This window comes from Mobula birostris, chromosome 10, assembly GCF_030028105.1.
Source record: "Mobula birostris isolate sMobBir1 chromosome 10, sMobBir1.hap1, whole genome shotgun sequence".
Classification (NCBI taxonomy): Eukaryota; Metazoa; Chordata; class Chondrichthyes; order Myliobatiformes; family Myliobatidae; genus Mobula; species Mobula birostris.
Window position 1 is genome coordinate 4527023 of NC_092379.1, and position 19973 is coordinate 4546995.

Sequence of the window (19973 nt, forward strand, 5' to 3'; positions counted from 1 at the left end):
ATTTATATCCACCTGGGCTGGCAGGTGGAGCTTAGGGGTAAGGAGTTCTGTTTTAAAAAAAACATGGCACTTCCAAATAGTGCACCGCTCGCAGACAGTAAAGCTCTTGATAATCCTGCTCCATGAAGGAACGAGAGCAGAAACTTTTCCAGACTATTGCCTTTTCATCTGAACAGTTTCAGTTCTATATTTCACACAGTACGAGGCGTGATTGATACGTTCGTGGCCTGAGGTAGAAGGAGTCAATTTTCGAAAACCTAGCACATTTATTTTTCGACATAGTCCCCTCCTACATGTACGCACTTAGTCCAGCGGTCGTGGAGCATACGGATCCCTTCTTTGTAGAAGTGGTCCATGGCAGGGGTGATTGATAAATTCGTGGCCTAAGGTAGAAGGAGATAAGTTTTAATTCAAACTTTCTGCATGATCACTCAAAGAGTTGAACTGCACGTGCATGTAACGAGAGCTGTATAACTCATCTCCTTCTCCCTTATTGAACATATCAATCACCCTTGCTGTGGACACTTTCTGGAGGTCCAAGACGCCAACTTCTACAAAGAAGGGATCCGTATGCTCCACGACCGCTGGATTAAGTGCGTACATGTAGGAAGGGACTATGTTGAAAAATAAATGTGCTAGGTTTTCTAAAATTGACCCCTTCTACCTTAGGCCACGAACTTATCAATCACCCCTCGTAATATAAGAACTTTTCCAGTGAAGCCGGCCAGTTTAAACGGAGCACAGGAAAAGGGTCCTGCTAAGCTTCCAGATTTTCTCAACAAGAGCCCCAGGTACTACCAGCGAACCCAGCCGTGCTCTGGACTGCTTTTAGTTCAGACTCCGGCCGGAAGGCCGCCCTCGCCCTGCGGACTAGCACTGAGCGTTCCCCAACAATCAGGAGTCTCTCTGCACGGGGAGCAGCAGCCCGGTTCGCACAAGACACAACACACACACACACACACACACAGCTGCTGCGGGGCTCCGTGGAGTCAGGCAGCATCTGCAGAGGCAAGAGAGCAGTCAGCGTTTCCGGTTCAAGAATGAGTCAGGGCTTTGGTTGTGGTACCTCGTCACTGGGTTTGGAGGCCTGCGTGCCTCAGGGATCCGGAGAGCGATGTTGGCTGGGGTCAGGGCTTCATGCTTTGGCTCTTGGTAGGGTCACCCATGACAAACAGGTCAAAGGGTAGAGGACAGACTAACAGTGGTCCACCGGTCCTCCAGGTTTGGGGGTTCAGCTCAGGGCTAACAACCCTGGCTGGTCAAACACAACTGTTACGGTGACAGCAATGAAGAATCCTTCTACATCTGAGTGGCCAAGGTCAGACAGAGATGAAGGGCCTCCACTGCTGTCCCTAAATGCCAGTGGTATGAGGGGCAGCAAATTAGTAAAGGGTTTAATCATCTCCAGATCCAGAGCTGGGTTAATCCCACCATGTCAGATGGTGCTGAATTTGAAATCTGGAATTTGAAAGTCTAATGTTATCCACAAAAACCACAGTGGACTGTCCTAAAGACCCTTCTAGTTGGCTAATATCGGCAGGGTAGGTCACCTGCCACCCCCGCCCGGTCTACGTGCGAAGCCAGACGCACAGCAACGTCTGCTGCACTGATCGGCCTGGCAAGTTATTCAGTTGTCATTAACCACCAGAACAGACGCTCAAACAGGCAGCTCCACAGCCACCTTCAAGGGGGACATTAAACGCCAGTTCAACTAGCAAAGCCCAGGTACCTTGACTTGGCGCTTAAAAATGCCACTGTCCCTTTGCCTTTTCTGAGCGTCCGTCAGCCACCGCTTTCCTACTCGACCTACCACGTTCTTGACTCAGCACGTCAACCGTCCCAATTCCTTCCACAGACACCGCTCGACCAGCTAAGTCCCCAAAGTCCACATGGAGGGCTTGACCCAAAACATTGGGTGTCCATTTCTCTCCGTGGACGCTGCCCGACCCGGCGAATCCTTCTGGAAGTTTCACCTGTGCTCCAGATTTCAACGTCCGGGGCCCCTGCCCGAAGGCAGTGAGTGTCCTTGGCAATTCCCTTTGGCATCAATTCTTGCTCTTGGAGCCAAACCTGCCCGCCCTCCCGTGTAGCTTCCTGGACCAGCAGCTGTTGGCGTGGGCAACCATGTCCTTCTTGAGCCGGAACTTCTGGCCACAGACGCCACAGGAGTACAGGTGGCTTTCCAGGTGTTGCTGCAGGTCACCCTTGCTGCCCACGATCTCAAAGCAGACCTGGCAGACGGCCTGGCCCGGCAACAGGTGCGAGGCCAGGTGCCGCAGGTGCGCGTGCTTGCGCCGGCTGCGGTACCCGCATATGGTGCACCCGAAGCGGGCGCCCCCCACCACGCCCTCCGCACGGCCGGCCAGCTGCATCCGCAGCTCCCAGGGGAAGGCCCGCGCGTAGGCCGGGCAGGCCAGCCGCTCGCTCAGGCCGCGAGCCGCGGCCAGCTCCCCCGGACCCGGCACCAGCTTGGGCGCCGGCTGCGGCCTCTCGGCCTCCTGCAGCAGGGCGGAAGGGGCGGCCGCTGGCTCCTCGCCTTCCTTGCTCCTCCTCTTAAGCCGCTTCTTCTTGCAGCTCCGACCCCAGCTCCGCTCCTCGGCCAGGCAGCACCCCTCGCAGGCCTGGCACGACCAGGCCTTGCCCCTGCGCCGGGCCGCTTGACAGGGGCTGCGGCCGAGCCCCAGGGACGAGAGGGAGGCCTCGCTAGGCCCACCGCCTCCTGCTTCTTCCTCGCTTGGTTCTGACCGGCCTGAGCCCTCGCCGTCACCCTCTAGGCTGCTCTCAGTGCTGCTGAAGGAGTCGTCGGTGGCATTCTCCAGGACCAGGTCATCATCGCCAGGGAAGCGCACCTCACCCTCCTCCAGTTCATAGTCCTCACCCTCGGGGGCCCAGGGCCTGCAGCCTCCCTCCTCGGCCTCCGCGTGCCCTCCCTCACGGGGCCTGCCATCCAGGCTGGGCCTCTCGGCCTCCTCCTCCTCCCGCTTGATGGCAGGCTCATGCTGGAATGGGCCGCTGCAGCAGCTGCTGAGATGATCCTGCAGCCTCTGGGCCCGCTCGAAGGCCAGGCCGCAGAGCGGGCAGAAGAAAGGGCACTCGGCCTGCGGCCGCGGGTGTTCCTTGTCAGCGTGCGGCTGCTCCTCCTCCACAGATCCCAGGCCGGCCTGTTGGTCCGACGCCTCTTCGGGGTTTTCCGCCTTGACCGCCACCGGGACCTGGGAGCACGTGGCTGTCCCCAAGCTCACGCTGGCAGGCCCCAGGCACTCGCTGGCAGGCCCCAGGCTTTCGTTGGCAGGCCCCAGGCTCTCGCTGGCTGCCCGCTCCGGGTATAGCTGCACACCAAAGACCAGCGGCTTGGTCGAGGCCAGGAGCGAGGCCTCCTCAGCATTCCGATCTCCTGGCGGCAGGAAGCGGCCCGCATTGTAGAGCTTTAGGAACCTGAGGGAGGCATGGAAGCGCTCGGGGTCGGCCGGCGGCGACCCCAGGCGGCCGGTGTACATCAGCTGCAGGATCAGGTCGAAGTGGTCGGGGCTGACGGCCTGAGGGCTGAGGGCCACCAGCGAAGACTCCACCGGCTGGTTGACGAAGAGCTTGTGGAAGTACGAGCTGCAGGCCGCCAGCACCACCCGGTGAGCCCGGAACCGCACGTCACCCACCGCGATGGAGCAGTCGCAGAGGAAGCCGTACTCGAGCTGTGAGCAGAGCTGCTGGAGGACGTGCTCACTGTGGCTGCTCATTCCCTGCAACAGAGCAGAGGGCCGGGGTTAGTGAGGGGGCGGGTGGCCTGGCCTGGCCTGGCCTGGCCCCGGCCAGAGGGGTCCCAGGCCTTGTGGGCCTTTCACTCCCAACCCTTCAACCCCTCCTACTTCATCAACCTCAAACACTCCTCCCACACTGCCACCACTCCCTCAATACTCCAACTCCCACCCCTCAAGCCCTCCCCAATCCACCCACCCCTCACCCTATCCCTCCCTCGACAACTCCCACCCCTCAAACCCTCCCCAATCCACCCACCCCTCACCCTATCCCTCCCTCGACAACTCCCACCCCTCAAACCCTCCCCAATCCACCCACCCCTCACCCTATCCCTCCCTCGACAACTCCCACCCCTCAAACCCTCCCCAATCCACCCACCCCTCACCCTATTCCTCCCTCGACAACTCCCACCCCTCACCCTCCCTATGAACCGCACCATCCAGCAACCCACTATTTAAAACTAGTCCAGTCACAGGGCAATTTACAATGACCAATTAACCTCCAACCAGTACGTCTTCAGACTGTGGGAGGAAACTGGAGCACCCGGAGGAAACCCACGCAGTCACAGGGAGAACATACAAACTCCTCACAGAGGATGCTGGAATTGAGCTGCCAGACTCCAAAATGCCCCTCACATAAACCGCAACGCCGCTAATAGTGAGCAGAATTCTATTTATTTACTGAGATACAGGCCCGATGGGCCTCACTGCCCAGCAACCCACCGATTTAACCCCAGCCTGCCCACGGGACAATTTACAATGACCGATTAACTGAGCACCGGTACATCTTCGGCCTGTGGGAAGAAACCCACGTGGTCACCAGGAGAACGCACAAACTCCTTATGGAGGATGCCGGAATTCAACTTCCAAACTCCGCCCCTTACATGAACCATTACGCTACACTGGCGCTCAGCTTTATTGGTGTACCTGCATATCCCAACACCCCGGGGCCCTGGTGTCTTCAATAGGATCCCAACAGCCCGGGGCCCCTAATATCTTCAATAAAATCTCAACATCCCCCAGCCCCTACTGTTTTCAATAGGATCCTGACATTCCCAATCCCCTAATGTCTTAAATAGGATCCCGACATCTTCGGGCCCCTAATATCTTCAATAGGATCCCAACATCCCCAGGCCCCTCGTGTCTTCAATAGGATCCCAACATGCCTGGGCCCTACTGTCTTCAACAGGATCCCACCTCCCCAAGCCCCTAGTGTCTTCAATAAGATCCCAGCATCCATGGGCCCCTGGTGTCTTCAATAGGATCCCAACACCCCCCCCCCCCCCGGCCCTGGTGATTTCAAAAGGTTCCTAACTCTCCCATATTTATGACATTAACAAACAAGAGGCTTTGGCGGTTAGGGCCGCACAGTGGCATAGCCGTACGTGTGACGATCTGCAGAGACAACCATTAGGCTTTATTTCTGCTGGAGGGTCTCAGCCAGTCAGGCAGCAGTTATGGGACTGAACAAACCATCAACGTTTCGGGACCCGACCAGTCCTTGAACTAGTAAACGTACTTTGAACTTCGTCAGGACTGGAAAGGAAGGGGGAAGGCAACAGAATAAACCACTGCACTCTGTAAGGAGTTCGTACGTTGTCCCTGTGACTGTGCTGGTTTCCTCCGGGTGCTCTGGTTTCCTCCCACAGTCCAGAAAGCTGCCGGTTAAGGTTAGCGAGTTGTGGTGACACATGCCGGCTGCCCTCCCAGCACCTCCTCGGATTGTGTTGGTCATTGACACAAGCGACTCATTTCTCTGTGTGTTTCGATGGGTGTGATAAGGCAAATCTGTTTTTAAAAATGCTGACTGCACAGCAGGTCAGATAAGACTGTGCAAAGTGAAACAGAGTAAACTTCGATTCAGTTCACTTTGTTTCAACGTGCACCCAAAAGATAAATTTCAACCTTGAAACATTGACTCTGCTTCTCTGTGCCCACAGGATTCTAACCTGCCGGGTGTTTCTCCCACTTTCCGTCTTTCATTTCAGAGCTCCAGCGCCCAGATTTAATTTCTCTTCCGATCAAAATTCACCACATTAAGCAGCCCCAGTTGCAGATCTCCTCTAAGGGGAGCACAACCTTGTCGTAGGGTTTGGAGGCTTGTGCGCCTCAGTGACCCGGAGAGCTATGCTGGCTGGGGTCAGGACTTCATGCTTCAGCTCTTGGTCAGGTCACCCATGACGAACAGGTCAAAGGGTAGAGGCCAGACTAAGAGTGTCCACCGGTCCTCCAGGTTCGGGGGTTCAGCACAAGACTAACTACACTGACTGGTCAAACAAAACTGTTTTTGGAGACAGCAATGAAGAATCCTTCTACATCTGAGTGTGACGGTATTCCTGAGTCTCCACCTGGGACTTGCACGTCTGACAGTAGTGAAAACCAAGAGGAAGCTACTGACACGATGAAGGAAGCTCTGAACGCTGTCAGAGATGGAGGACACTCATTTCTGCCCGAAACGCCAGCAGTATAACAGGCAGGTTGCAATTCTAAGAGGAAAGACAGAGGATAACTAACTGCGATCTGGAATCTACTCTTAATTGAGTGCAGGAATCAGACTCACAAAAGCAAGAGTCAGATCAAAACACTGGGCTGGGAACTTGGAACTTGCACAGGAAAACAGCATGTTTTGGAACTGACTGGACCACATTCTAGATACAATAAACTGAAAGGTCGATTACTGATCTGCATCACACTGCAACTCTTTGCAAGTGGTGACACAGAGTCATACAGCCAGAAACTGGCCCTTCGGCCCATCAGATCGGTGTGGGCCATCGCCGACCCGGGTTCAATTCCTGCCGCTGTCTGTAAGGAGTATGTCTGTTCTCCTGGTAGTTTCATTCCACAGCCCAAAGGCGTACCGGTTGGTAGGTTAATTGGTCACTGTAAGTTGTCCCGTGGTTAGGCTGGGATTAAATCGGGTGGTGGGGGGGGGGGTTGCTGGGTGGTGTGGTTCAAAGGGCTGGCAGGGCTTGTTCTGTGCTGTATCGCAATAAAAAATAAAAGACGTAGGTGAAATGGCCCGGTGATTAGGGTGAAATCAGGGTCAGTACAGCTCATTAATTCCAGATTTACAATTCCTCTCGCACCACACTCTGATCAATTCCACCAACAACCCCACCCGCCCCCCACATTCTATGCTTCACCCAGGGACAATTTACAACAGTTAACTAACCCGCCTCTGGGACGAGCAAGAAAAAGCAGAGAACCCACTGGAAACCACACAGTCAAAGTGGGGGGAACGTGCAAACTCTGCACAGACAGCATCTGAGGTGAGGAGAGAAGCCGGGTCCCTGACGCTGCCGAGGGGACAGACGATGTTCATAGCAGGAAACAGGCCCTTCGGCCCCACTGGACCATCCTAACCAAAATGTTTATCTCCCACGTCCTCCTACGATTTCCCATCCACTTTCTAAATGACTTCTGAACAGTGTAATCGCACACACCCTCTACCCCTTCCTCTGGCAGTCCAATCAAAATGGCCACCACCCTCTGTGTGGAAAAAGCTGCCTCTCATGCCCAATTTAAATCCTTCCCCTCTAATCTTCAACCTCAGGTTTAATTATCATTCATGAATGCAGCCAAATGGGACAGCGTTACCCCAGGGCCAAGGTGAAAAACACAGTACCGACAGTCACACACAGCACAAGGCGCACGTACGAAGGCAGTAAACATACTGACCGACGGGAAAAAAATGTCAGTCCAAGTCCCTGAGTTCACGAAGGTTGCAGCAGTCTGCCATCACAGTACAGCTTGCCTTCTGCCGAGCGAACACTGGGGGGCAGCACCAGCTCCAACGCCTCTCCCCGGACAGGCGACACCACAGCCCAAGGCCCAGCCATGGAGGCCACACAACTCCCCCACTGTCCGCACAGCGCGGACAAGACAGCGGTAAAAACCGTCACACGGGAAAAGAACACAGTCTGAGTCCCTCACCACCCCACCCGGACGGCTGCAAACAGGCGACACCATGGCTCAAGGCCTTGTTCTCACTACGACCAAGGACTCACAGCCCCTCCGCAGTCCGCCAATCAGCCAGGTGACCGGACTTGCAGCACCGCACATTATCAGCGCCCAACCCTGGGACAGTGACTACGACAATCACTTGCTTACACCTTTGCCTTCCAGTTTCGGGGGGGGGGGGGCGCGGAATACCTCGACTATCTACCCTGTCTATGCCACAAGCGTTCTGCAGACGCTGGAAATTTTGAGCAGCACACAGACAAAAATGCTGGAGGAACTCAACAGGTCAGGCAGCGTCCGAGGAGGGGAATAAACCGTCAACATTTTGGGCATCGGCCTGAAACGCTGCCCGTTCATTTCCCTCCGCGGACGCTGCCTGACCTGCTGAGCTCCTCCGGGATAGGGGAGGGGGAGGAGGGTGTGTGTGTGTGTGTGTGTGTGTGTGTGTGTGTGTGTGTGTTGCACTATCTATGCCCCACGTAGTTTTATAAACCTCACAGGGGTTCCGAGCTTGGGGTCCACAGACCCCTCAGATAACGGTGGGGTCTTCAGCATAAAAAAGGTCAGGAACCCCTGCAGGTCACCTCTCAGCCTCCTTCACTCCAGGAAAATAAAAGTTCCAGCCTACCCTACCTTTCCTCATAACCAGAATCCTCAGATCCCACCAAGGTGCCCGCACTCTCTCCAGCGTAATCGCATCCTTCCTATCGCCCGGCGGCAGGAACCGCACTCGGTATCCCAAATGCTTCCGAAGTATTTCTTTGGGTGTACGGCAATACACAGCAGGATCCCACGAAGCCAGTTACCGCGGGAGGGAGGCAAGCAGCCGTTCAAGACGCAGACCGTTTTCACAATCGCGCGTGGGCTCCGAGCAGGCGTTGGCTGGAGGGCACGGCTCAAAGCAGATTTATTATCCACATACACTCGGGCGGCTCAGCGGTTCAATTCCCACCGCTGTCTGTCAGGAGTCTGTACGTTCTCCCCGTGACCGCGTGGGTTTCCTCCCACAGTCCAAAGACACACCAGCTGGTAGGTTAATTGCCCTGTTGTAGGCTAGGATTCAATCAGGGGTTGCTTGGCTCAAAAGATATACTCTGTGCTGTATCTCAGAAACTAAGTTAAATAATTATGTCAACTCCGAGATTTATTTTCTTGCGGGCATACTCAACAAGTCCAATGGAGTATGATTGAGTATTATTATTATGATTGCTACTGTGTGGTCCGGAACCTCCGGAGCAGAAGGCCCTGAAATCCTCGGCTTTGCGTGTTTCAGCGGCTGGGGCGAGGTCGAAGGCGCTCAGCACAGGAAGGCGCTCGGGAGGCTGTATCGGAGAGGCTGGTCAGAGGTTCGAAGTTTTCGGACGGATGGACTCAGGATCAGCTGCAGTCGGCTGCTTCCAAGGTATCGGCAAGTTGATGGTGCCTGGAGGTTTATGGCAGGGAGTTTCTCCCTTTTGCCGCCTGCTATCGGGGACTCGATTGACTCGGGGACTTTTGAGACTTTATTTACTGTGCCCATGGTTTGTTCTTCATCAAATTATGGTATTGCTTTGCACTGCTGTAACTATATGTTATAATTATGTGGTTCTGTCAGTGTTACTCTTTGGTTTGTCCTGTTTTCTGTGATATCACTCTGGAGAAACATTGTATCATTTCTTAATGCATGTCTGCATTTCTAAATGACAATAAAAGAGGACTGAGTGTTCTCATAATCTAAATAATACAATCAATGAGAGACCGCACGAACAGGGTGGACAACCGGTGTGCAAATACAAAAAGAAAAAAACAGAAATAATAATAAATAAATTAGCAATAAATATCGAGAACATGAGACAAAGAGACGTTACACTGTGGGAACAATTCGATGATGAAGTTATACTCTCTGGTTCAAAATGCTGGTGGGAAAAGGACGAGGGAGTGGGCAGACACTCTGGAACTTGCATTGTTAGGGTGGGGGGTGTGAGAATAAAGGGAAAGGAGGAAACGAGAGGATTGAATAAAGGAGCAGATTAGGTTACCACCCCTGATGGCATAGAGTCACAGAAAAGTACAGTGTAGAAAGGGGCCCTTCAGCCCATCTAGTCTGTGCCAAACCACTTAAGCTGCCTATTCCCGTCAACCTGCACAGGGCCCATACCCTCCATAACCCTCCCATCCATCCACACAGCAGTGCTAGAAAATTTGTGAACCCAGTAGAACTTCCTCTACTTCTGCATAAATATTACTTAAAATGTGATCGGATCTTCACGTAAAATTCCTCCAAGCCCCATGTGCAGGACTGATCAACAGTTACCGGAAATGTCTCGCTGCTGTACGAGGGGGTCACGCCAGTTACTGAAAGCAAAGGTTCACAGACCTTTTCCAACAAATACATGTAATATTGGATCATTTTTCTCAATAAATAAATGAACAAGTATAATGTTTTTGTGTTATTTATTTAATTGTGTTCTCTTTATTTAGTTTTAGGACATATGTGAAGATCTGATCACATTTATACAGAAAAAAGAGAAAATTCTACAAGGTTCACAGACTTTCTTGTGCCACTGTACCTGTCCAAACTTCTCAAACGGTGAAACCGACCCCGAAACCACTACTTCTGCCAGCAGCTCGTTCCACACTCTTCACCACTCTTTGACTGAAGAAGTTTCCCCTCATGTTCCCCTTGAACATTTCACCTTTCACCACTAAACCACAACCTCTGGTTGTAGTTCCACCCAACCTCAGTGTTAAAAGCCTGCTTGCATTTACCCTATCTATACCCCACATAATTTTGTACACCTCTATCAAACCTCCCCTCAATCTTCTATATTCTGAGCAATAAAGTCCTAACCTATCCAGTCTTTCCTTATAATTCAAGTCCTGCAGTTCCAGCAACATCCTCGTAAATTTTCTCTGCACTCGTTCAATCTTATTTACACCATCCCTGTAGGTAGGTGACCAAAACTGCAGACAATACTCCAAATTAGGTCTCACCAACATCTTATACAACTTCAACATAACATCCCATCTCCTGTACTCAATACTTTGATTTATGAAGGCCAAGGTGCCGAAAGCTTTCCTTACGACCCTATCTACCTGTGATGCGATTTTCAAAAAATTATGTACCTGTGTTCCCAGATCCCTTTGTTCTACCACACTCCTCAGTGCCTCACTGTTCACTGTGTAAGACCCACCCTGGCTGGTCCCTCCAAAGTTCAACACCTCGCACCTGTCTGCATTAAATTCCACCTGCCAGTTTTCAGCCCATTTTTCCAGCTGGTCCAGATCTCTCTGCAAGCCATGACAGCCTTCTACACCCAGAAGCTTGGTGTCATCTAGTTAACCACGTTATCAACCAGATCACTGATATAGATGACAAACAACAGGCCCAGCACCGATCCCTGTGGCACCCCACTAGTCAGAGAGGCTTCTCCCACAAAGCCCAATTTACTATTTCAGCAATCTCCCATGTGTCACCTTGTGAAATGCCTTGCTAAAGTCCATGTAGACAACATCCACCGCCTGGCCTCCATCCACCTCCTCGAGAAAACTCGCCAAGATGGGTTAGACACGCTGAAGCATTCAACCACCTCACCCAACTTCAGCATAACATCCCACCTCCCTGTATTCGGTATCTTTAATCCAGGAAGAGCATTGGGCCAGAAGCCTCCCGCCGACCCGGTCTCAACCCACCCAACCTCATGGTCAACCTACGCGCGGGTTGTCCACCCCCTCCGGCCTACAGGCCCATGTCGTGGGTCCGGCTGCTGCATTGGGAGAGGAGCATTCGCTGAGTTCAGCTCAGTCCCAACACTGAGGAATCGGGACACGGGACACGGGACACGGGACCCTTCGCAGACGGGGCGGCAACGCTGCCCACCGTGCACAGGGGGTCTAACCCCCGGGCGGTTCGGCCCATCCACCCGATGCCCTCCCCCCCACCCCCAAACCCTCTGCAGCCTGCAGGCTGGCCCTCCCGACACCAGTCTACCCCCGCCCCGGCTCACCTCTCTCTGTATAAAGTCTCCCCCCTGTTGCAAACGGGGCGCAGCGACTTGCGACACTTTGAGTGACAGCCGCGGCGGCGCGTGCACCCGTTGCCAGGGCCTCGGGCTCCTCGCGGCTCCCCGCCGGCCGGGGGGGAGGGGGCGGGGATTCCCCGTCCACATCCGGTCCGCAGCCGCCGCGGCGCACTCTGGTCATTGTAGTTTCACCGGTGCTCTCCTCGTGCAATCCGGAGTAAATTTGAGAATCCGAACCGGGGCTCATATCAACGGCGTGTGTCGTGGAATTTATTGACGCTGGATCAGCAGTATAATACAATACCTAATAACAGAGAGAAGAAGAAAACTGTGAATTACAGCGTGTGTGTGTATATATATATATATATATATATATATATATATATATATATATAAAATGATGTAGCCAGTTACGATGCTCTCCACGCTAGAAATTTGGGTGTTTTTCGTGACATACCAAATCTCCTCATGTGCTAATGATATATAATTAAAATTAATTATCAAAATACATATATAGATAGATAGATATACTTTATTAATCCCGAGGGAAATTGGGTTTCGTTACAGCCGCACTAACCAAGAATAGAGCGTGAATATAGCAATACAAAAACCACAAACAATCAAACAACAAAATGCAAACTATGCCAGATGGAAAATAAGTCCAGGACCAGTCTATTGGCTCAGGGTGTCTGACCCTCCACGGGAGGAGCTGCACATTCGATGGCCACAGGCAGGAAGGACCTCCCGTGCCGCCAGTGTTGTATCGCGGTGGAATGTGGCCGAAGTCCAACAGTAAAAAGTTCAATATCCAGTCTGCAAGCACGTTCCTTGATCGTAATATGCCCCGGATTGCACCATCCGTTGTTAACCAGATCAGTAAGCACCCAACTCCTTCACGCTTACTGCTCTCAGTGCACTTCTGGTCAGCCGGAACGGTATCACCCACCGAACTCCTCTTCTCCATAAGTCGCTGTTGTCTCAACCTGGTCCTCTTTCCTCGACTTTGTGATCCCCCTCTGCCTCCTCTGCGTGTTTTCCTCCGGATTTCAGCAGGGGTGTCCGCCGCTCTGTTAGCTAAGCCGGCTGGGATTTGCTGGTCCGTGGAATACACAATGTGACCTTGCTTCTGTCCCGCGTGTCGGGATGTAACCATTTCCAGCGCTAAAGAAAACCTAAATAAAACTCTCTGTACCAGCATGTTAGAGAGGGTGCAGCTTCGACGTGTTACCGTGAGAAAAAAAATACAAAAAATAACGTAAATTAAAAAGTAAGAAGAAGAAAGTAAGAATAGATCGGAACGGCTGTACCAGGCTGCATGCATGACCAGCGCATGCGCACTGAATTTGTCACCATATACAACCATAAGATACATTTTCTAGTGGGCATACTCAGCAAATCTATAGAACAGTAACTATAAAAGCCTTGCCTGCTTTTGGCGACTGAGAAAGAGGTTGAATCATTCGGACAGAGTACACGGTACACGTGTGCTCAGTACACGGTGTCGGAGAGCTGATCAGAGCTCGAAGTTTTCAGATGACTCAGAGTCAGATTGTGTTCGGCATGGCACGGAGAGTTTTTCTTCCTTCTCCCGTCTGCGTGAGATGTGGGACATTTGAGAGACTTTGAACCTTACTGTGCTCATGGACTTTCTTCATCAAGTTAGGGTGTTGTGCACTGTTGTAACTATATGTCATAATTATGTGGTTTTGTCAGTTTTTTTCAGTCTTGGTCTGTCCTGTGTTTTTGTGATATCACACCAGAGGAAATATTGTATCATTTCTTAATGCATGCATTACTAAATGACAATAAAAATCATAATCATAACAGGATCAATGAAAGATCAACCAGAAGATAACAAACTGTGCAAATGCAAATGTAAATAAATAGCAATAAATAATGAGAACATGAGATAAAGAGTCCTTAAAGTGGGATCATTGGTTGTGGGAACGTCTCAATGGATGGGATTTACCCGTGATGTACTGGGCTGAATCCACTACCTTTTGTAGGACTTTCCGTTCAAAGGCATTGGTGTTTCCACACCAGGCTCTGATGCAACCAGTCAACACACTCTCCACTACACGTCCGCAGAAGTTTGTCGAAGTTTGTGACATCGTGCTGAATCTTTGCAAACTCCTAAGGGAGTAGAAGCGACAGAACATGCTGTGAACACTCAGCAAGTGAGGCAGCGTCTGTGGAGAGAGAAGCAGTTAATATTTTAGGCTCTTTCATTTCCACAACCTCCGCCTTGGGTCCACTCACTTTTTTTGTCAACCTTCAGGCAAGGCCACGCAGGGACTGGTGCCGATATTATTTTGTGACTGTATGTGTTGGATTGCAGTGACTAATGGGGTACCGCAAGGCTCAGTGCTGGGACCCCAGTTGTTTACAATATATATTAATGACTTAGATGAGGCAATTAAATGCAGTATCTCCCAAGTTTGCGGATGACACGAAGCTGGGCGGCAGTGTTAGCTGTGAGGAGGATGCTAAGAGGATGCAGGGTGACTTGGATAAGTTAGGTGAGTGGGTAAATTCATGGCGGATGCAATTTAATGTGGATAAATGTGAGGTGATCCACTTTGCTGGCAAAAATAGGAAAACAGATTATTATCTGAATGGTGGCCGATTAGGAAAAGGGGAGGTGCAACGAGACCTGGGTGTCATTATACACCAGTCATTGAAAGTGGGCATGCAGGTACAGCAGGCAGTGAAAAAGGCGAATGGTATGTTGGCATTCATAGAAAGAGGATTTGAGTACAGGAGCAGGGAGGTTCTTCTGCAGTTGTACAAGGCCTTGGTGAGACCACACCTGGAGTATTGTGTGCAATTTTGGTCCCCTAATCTGAGGAAAGACATTCTTGCTATAGAGGGAGTACAAAGAAGGTTCACCGGATTGATTCCTGGGACGGCAGGACTTTCGTATGATGAAAGACTGGATCGACTAGGCTTATACTCTCTGGAATTTAGAAGATTGAGGGGGGATCTGATTGAAACGTATAAAATTCTAAAGGGATTGGACAGGCTAGATGCAGGAGAATTGTTCCCGATGTTGGGGAAGTCCAGAACGAGGGGTCACAGTTTAAGGATAAAGGGGAAGCCTTTTAGGACCGAGATGAGGAAAAACTTCTTCACACAGAGAGTGGTGAATCTGTGGAATTCTCTGCCACAGGAAACAGTTGAGGCCAGTTCATTGGCTATATTTAAGAGGGAGTTAGATATGGCCCTTGTGGCTAAAGGGATCAGGGGGTATGGAGAGAAGGCTGGTACAGGGTTCTGAGTTGGATGATCAGCCATGGTCATACTGAATGGCGGTGCAGGCTCAAAGGGCCGAATGGCCTACTCCTGCACCTATTTTCTATGTTTCTAAGTAACTATTGTACATGTGCGTGTGTGACCATATGTACTGTGTTCTGTACTTGGCCCCAAAGGAATGATCTTCGTTTGGCTGCATACATGAGAACGGTCGAAAGACAATTGAACTTGAATCAGAATCGGGTTTGTTTTCACGGACGTATGTGAAGTTTGTGGGATCGTGGTAGCAGTACAGTTCAAGACATAGAAATTACTTGAGGCCCACTGCCGGTCGGCGTCAATCATGGATCTTGTCGTCCAGCTGTCGATGTGATATTCAAGCCAGGTCAGTACGGTGTAGACAGCAAGCTGTTTCCCATGTAAAAATTGCTATAAATTACAGTAAGAATGTGGAATGAATAGAAGTATAGATAGATGAGGGGTGTGTGAGGTGTCTAGGGAGGGGTAGCACCTCTGGTGAAGGGGCTTAGATTAGATTATGAAGACACGCAGTCCCCTTTTATTGTCATTTAGTAATGCATGCATTAAGAAATGATATGTTGTTGCCTCCGGTGTGATATCACAAAACACAGGACAGACCAAGACTGAAAAAGCTACAAAACCATATAATTATACATATAGTTACAAACAGTGTAACAATACCGTAACTTGATGAAGTCCATGAGCACAGTAAAGTCCAAAGTTTCTCAAATGTCCCACATCTCACGCAGATGGGAGAAGGAAGAAAAACTCTCCCTGCCATGCCGACCACAATCCGACTCTGAGTCATCTGAAAACTTTGAGCTCTGATCAGCTCTCCGACACCGAGTGCTGAGCGGCATCTCTGCCCAAACGATTTGACCTCCTTCTCGGTCGCCAAAAGCAGGCAAGGCTGGGGATTTGAGGCCTACCTTCCGAAAGATTCCCCACCACACAGTAACAACAGCAGCCAACCAGGCGTTTCAGAAATTTCTCCAGATGTTCCTCATCCATTCTCCATCAAATCAGAATTGTCTTCTGTGCTTGTCATGTCCATTCTGGGGCAGCTCACTCACCTTTGGTCACCAGACACTCAGCTCTCACCTGTGGCTCTAAGTAGCTGTTTGCGTGCGACAGCGGACACACCCTGGTACACCACTCCTTCAGGTGAGCTAAACCAGGTGAGGGTAGCCAGCAGCCTCGTACCCCAGTGAGATAGGGAGATGCCTGTCCTGACGTGTGAAGTCATCTCCGGAGGACTGAGCAAATGAGATCTACAGTGAGATTCAAGAAAACCTGCAGATTTTGCTATATTTACGCTCTATTTTTGGTTGGTGCGGCTGTAACAAAACCAAATTTCCCCCGGGATTAATAAAGTATATCTATCTATCTATCTAGATGCTGGAAATCCAGAGCAACACACACACAAAATGCTGGGCGGAACTCAGCAGGCCGGGCAGCATGGATGGAAATGGACAGACACTCAATGTTTCAGCCGAAACCCTCCTTCAGGACAGTACTGCGACGCCCTGTGGAAAGCGAAGGGCGTGACAAGACACAGAAGACGTCACGGTCGTCCGCTGTAACCAGGGAAAAACCTCAGTTTGTGACGCTTACTCGTACCACTGGACCTGGACTTCTGAGGTCAAAAGAGTGGAACTGCGTCAGGGCAATGACTTTCCACTTTAAAAACTCTCCCGCGCAGGTATCCTGTCATCGTCGGACATGATGGACGACCGCCATAGAGAGATGCATTGATCTACAGACAGATAATGCAAAAAGAGAACTAAATACTGAGGAAGCATTCACAAACCGCTCAGAAATCCGATGGTGGAGGGGAAGAGGCTGTTCCTAAAGTGTGTGTTCAGGCTCCTGTACCTCCTCCCTGATGGTACCTCTGAGAAGAGGGCATGTCCCAGATGCTGACAGCCTTTAATGACTCCTCAGATTCCTTTCATTCCCTACCCTCTCACCTTAAACTTACACCCTCTAACTCTATGGCTTGACCTGACATCCCTGTGCTCTCTGCCCCATTTTACACACGTCTATGAATTCACCCCTCGTTCTTCTACGCTCCAGTTAAGAGAAGTCCCAACCTGCTCAACCTCTCTCCACAACTCAGGCCACCAAGTCCTGGGAACAAGTCCAGCGTAGCGACGTCTTCCCGACAGCAGGGTTCCCGGAACACAATCTTCCAAAAGTGGCCTCACCAATATCGTATTCAAGCGCAATGTAACATCCCTTCGTCTGAGCTCCGAGCCCTGACTGATGACGGCCGGGGGCTGGGGAGGTAGCATGGTGGTGAGCACAGTACCGGGGACCCCGGGTTCAACTCCCGCCACTGCTTGTAAGGAGTTTGTACGTTCTCCTCGTGACTGCGTGGGTTTCCGCTGGGTACTCCAGTTTCCTCCCACAGTCTTACCAGTCGGTAGATTAACTGGTTGTTGTAAATTGTCCCGTGATTAGCCTCAGGTTCAATTGAGGGATTTGTGGGAGGCGTAGCTCGTAGGGCGGGAAGGGCCGACTCCATGAATACAACTAAATCAAAAGTAAATAAATAAAAAACCTTCTTCACCACCACGTCTACACCCACAACCCCACTTGTACTTGCATTCCCAGGTCCCTCTGTTCTGCCTGACTCCTTGGAGCCCTACCATTTACTGTTAAAACCCTACCTTGATGTGAGCTTCCAAAAGGCAACACCTTGCACAAGGCTGCATTAAACTGCAATTGCCATTCCCTGGCCCACTTACCCAGTGGATAAAGATGCCTCTGTAACTCCTGATAGCCTTGTCCACTGTCAATGGTGCGACCTAGTTTACTTACCAGCCATCCTTGTGCATTCTCATCCAATTCAGTGACATACAGCACTGTGCAACTTAGGCACAGATATATAGAATATATAAAACTATATATACGTATAGCTAGAGTGCCTAAGGCTTTTGCACAGGACAGTATTTGTCAACGTGGAGCGGAGAGCAAGTTTGTAAGTCTGGCAGGAGTAAAGGATGTTGGGGATGGCGAGGGTGGGGCGCCGTGGGAGGGGTGCAGGACAGGTGGCAGAGAAGGAGTGCCGGGGTGAGTGCAGACACACCCAGCACTGAGGCACCAGGCAATTGATTCCAAACAATTGGTTTATTGATCATTACAGAATGTCTCTCTGGTGCTTCCCGCTCCCTCCCCTCTCCCTTCCCCTTTTCCCAACCATGATTCCCCTCTCCCTGCCCCCTTCCCACTCCCAGTCCACAATAGAGACCCAGATCAGAATCAGGTTTATCATCACTAACACGTCATGAAATTTGTTTCTTTTGTGGCAGCAGTACAGTGTAATACGTAAAACTACTACAGTACTGTGCAGAAGTCTTAGGCACCCCAGCTATACACTGTATATAGATGTGCCTAAGAACTTTTCACAGTACCATATGTCTACAATGTGTCCCCTCATTCTCCTACACTCCAGGAAATAAAATCCTAAACTATTCAGCCTTTCCGTATAACTCAGATCCTGCAGCCCCGGCAACATCTTTGTGAAGTTTCTCTGAGCTGCTTTGTGTATTGAGTGTTTGATACTCCTTGCATTGAAATATCTGCCTCTCAGAAACACCCACCCCACCGTGTTCATCAACTGTTCAGCCCCCGCCTTAGCTTATGGGCTGAACATCTACTCTTCCCCCCAGTCCCTCTGGCCTCTACCCCTCTGCAACTCTAGGTTAAACCCCCTGGAGCAGCTCTAGCAAACCTTGCCAACGGATATCGGTCACCCACCCATTCGGGTGCAAGCCGTCCTACTTGTACAAGGTCCCCCAATGATCCAAAAACCCGAAGCCCTTCCTCCTGCACCACCTCCTTAGCCTCGTATTAAACTGTGTGATCTCCCTGCTTCTGGCCTCGCTAGCAAGTGGCGTGGATGGCGTTCCTGAGATCACAACCCTGGAGGTCCTGTCTTTCAACTTGGGACCAAACTCCATGAACTCACTTTGTGGAACCTCACAGCTTCCCTGCTTGTGTCATTGGTCCCGACGTGGGCTCTGACTTGCTACTGCTCACCCTTAAAAACTTCTGCGAACTTGACCCAAGGCACCTCTGATCCTGGCACCTGGGAGTCAACGTACCATCAGAGACTCACGCTCTCATCTGCAGAATCTCCTGTCTGTTCCCCTAGCGAATGAACTCCCCTCAGCCCCGATTTCTTCTTTTCCCCTCTTCCCTTTGGAACTGCGGAGCCAGGGTCAGACCAAGGGCTGTGGTCCTTGCAGCTTTCCCCTTGCCGACTTCTTCCCCACCAAAGCTACCCAGTCTGGTATTGAGTTCAGTTGACTTTATTTCTTACATCCTTCACATACATGAGGAGTAAAAATCATTACGTTATGTCTCCGTCTGAACGTGCAATGTGCAATTTATAGTAATTTGTAAGAAATAGTATGTACAACAGAACAGTCAATATAACATAGAAATACAATTGTATCAGCGTGAGTTAATCAGTCTGATGGCCTGGTGGAAGAAGCTGTCCCGGAGCCTGTTGGTCCTGGCTTTTGTGCTGTGGTACCATTTCCTGGATGGTAGCAGCTGGAACAGTTTGTGGTTGGGGTGACTCGGGTCCCCAATGATCCTTCGGGCCCTTTTTACACACCTGTCTTTGTAAATGTCCTGAATTGTAGGAAGTTCACAACTACAGATGCGCTGGGCTGTCCGCACCACTCTCTGCAGAGTCCTGTGATTGGGGGAAGTACAGTTCCCATACCAGGCAGTGATGCAGCCAGTCAGGATGCTCTCAGTTGTGCCCCTGTAGAAAGTTCTTAGGATTTGGGGGTCCATACCAAACTTCCTCAACTGTCTGAGGTAAAAGAGGTTTGTTGTGCCCTTTTTCACCACACAGCCGGTGTGTACAGACCACATGAGGTCCTCGATGATGTTTATGTCGACGAAGTTAAAGCTGTTCACTCTCTCAACCCCAGATCCATTGATGTCAATAAGGGCTAGCCTGTCTCCA

The 19973-nt window shown here is 51.0% G+C and overlaps 1 protein-coding gene across 1 annotated transcript; it reads right to left on the reverse strand.

The window, feature by feature from the left end:
• Window positions 1-659: 659 nt before the first annotated feature.
• LOC140203771 (uncharacterized) lies at window positions 660-13325 on the reverse strand. Its single transcript, XM_072269834.1, has 3 exons — window positions 13140-13325; window positions 11699-12017; window positions 660-3737 (listed from the first exon to the last, which is right to left on the reverse strand). Exons 2-3 carry the CDS (start codon window positions 11858-11860, stop codon window positions 2046-2048), a joined length of 1854 nt encoding a protein of 617 aa, XP_072125935.1. The 5' UTR covers window positions 11861-12017; window positions 13140-13325; the 3' UTR covers window positions 660-2045.
• Between the last annotated feature and the right edge of the window lie 6648 nt (window positions 13326-19973).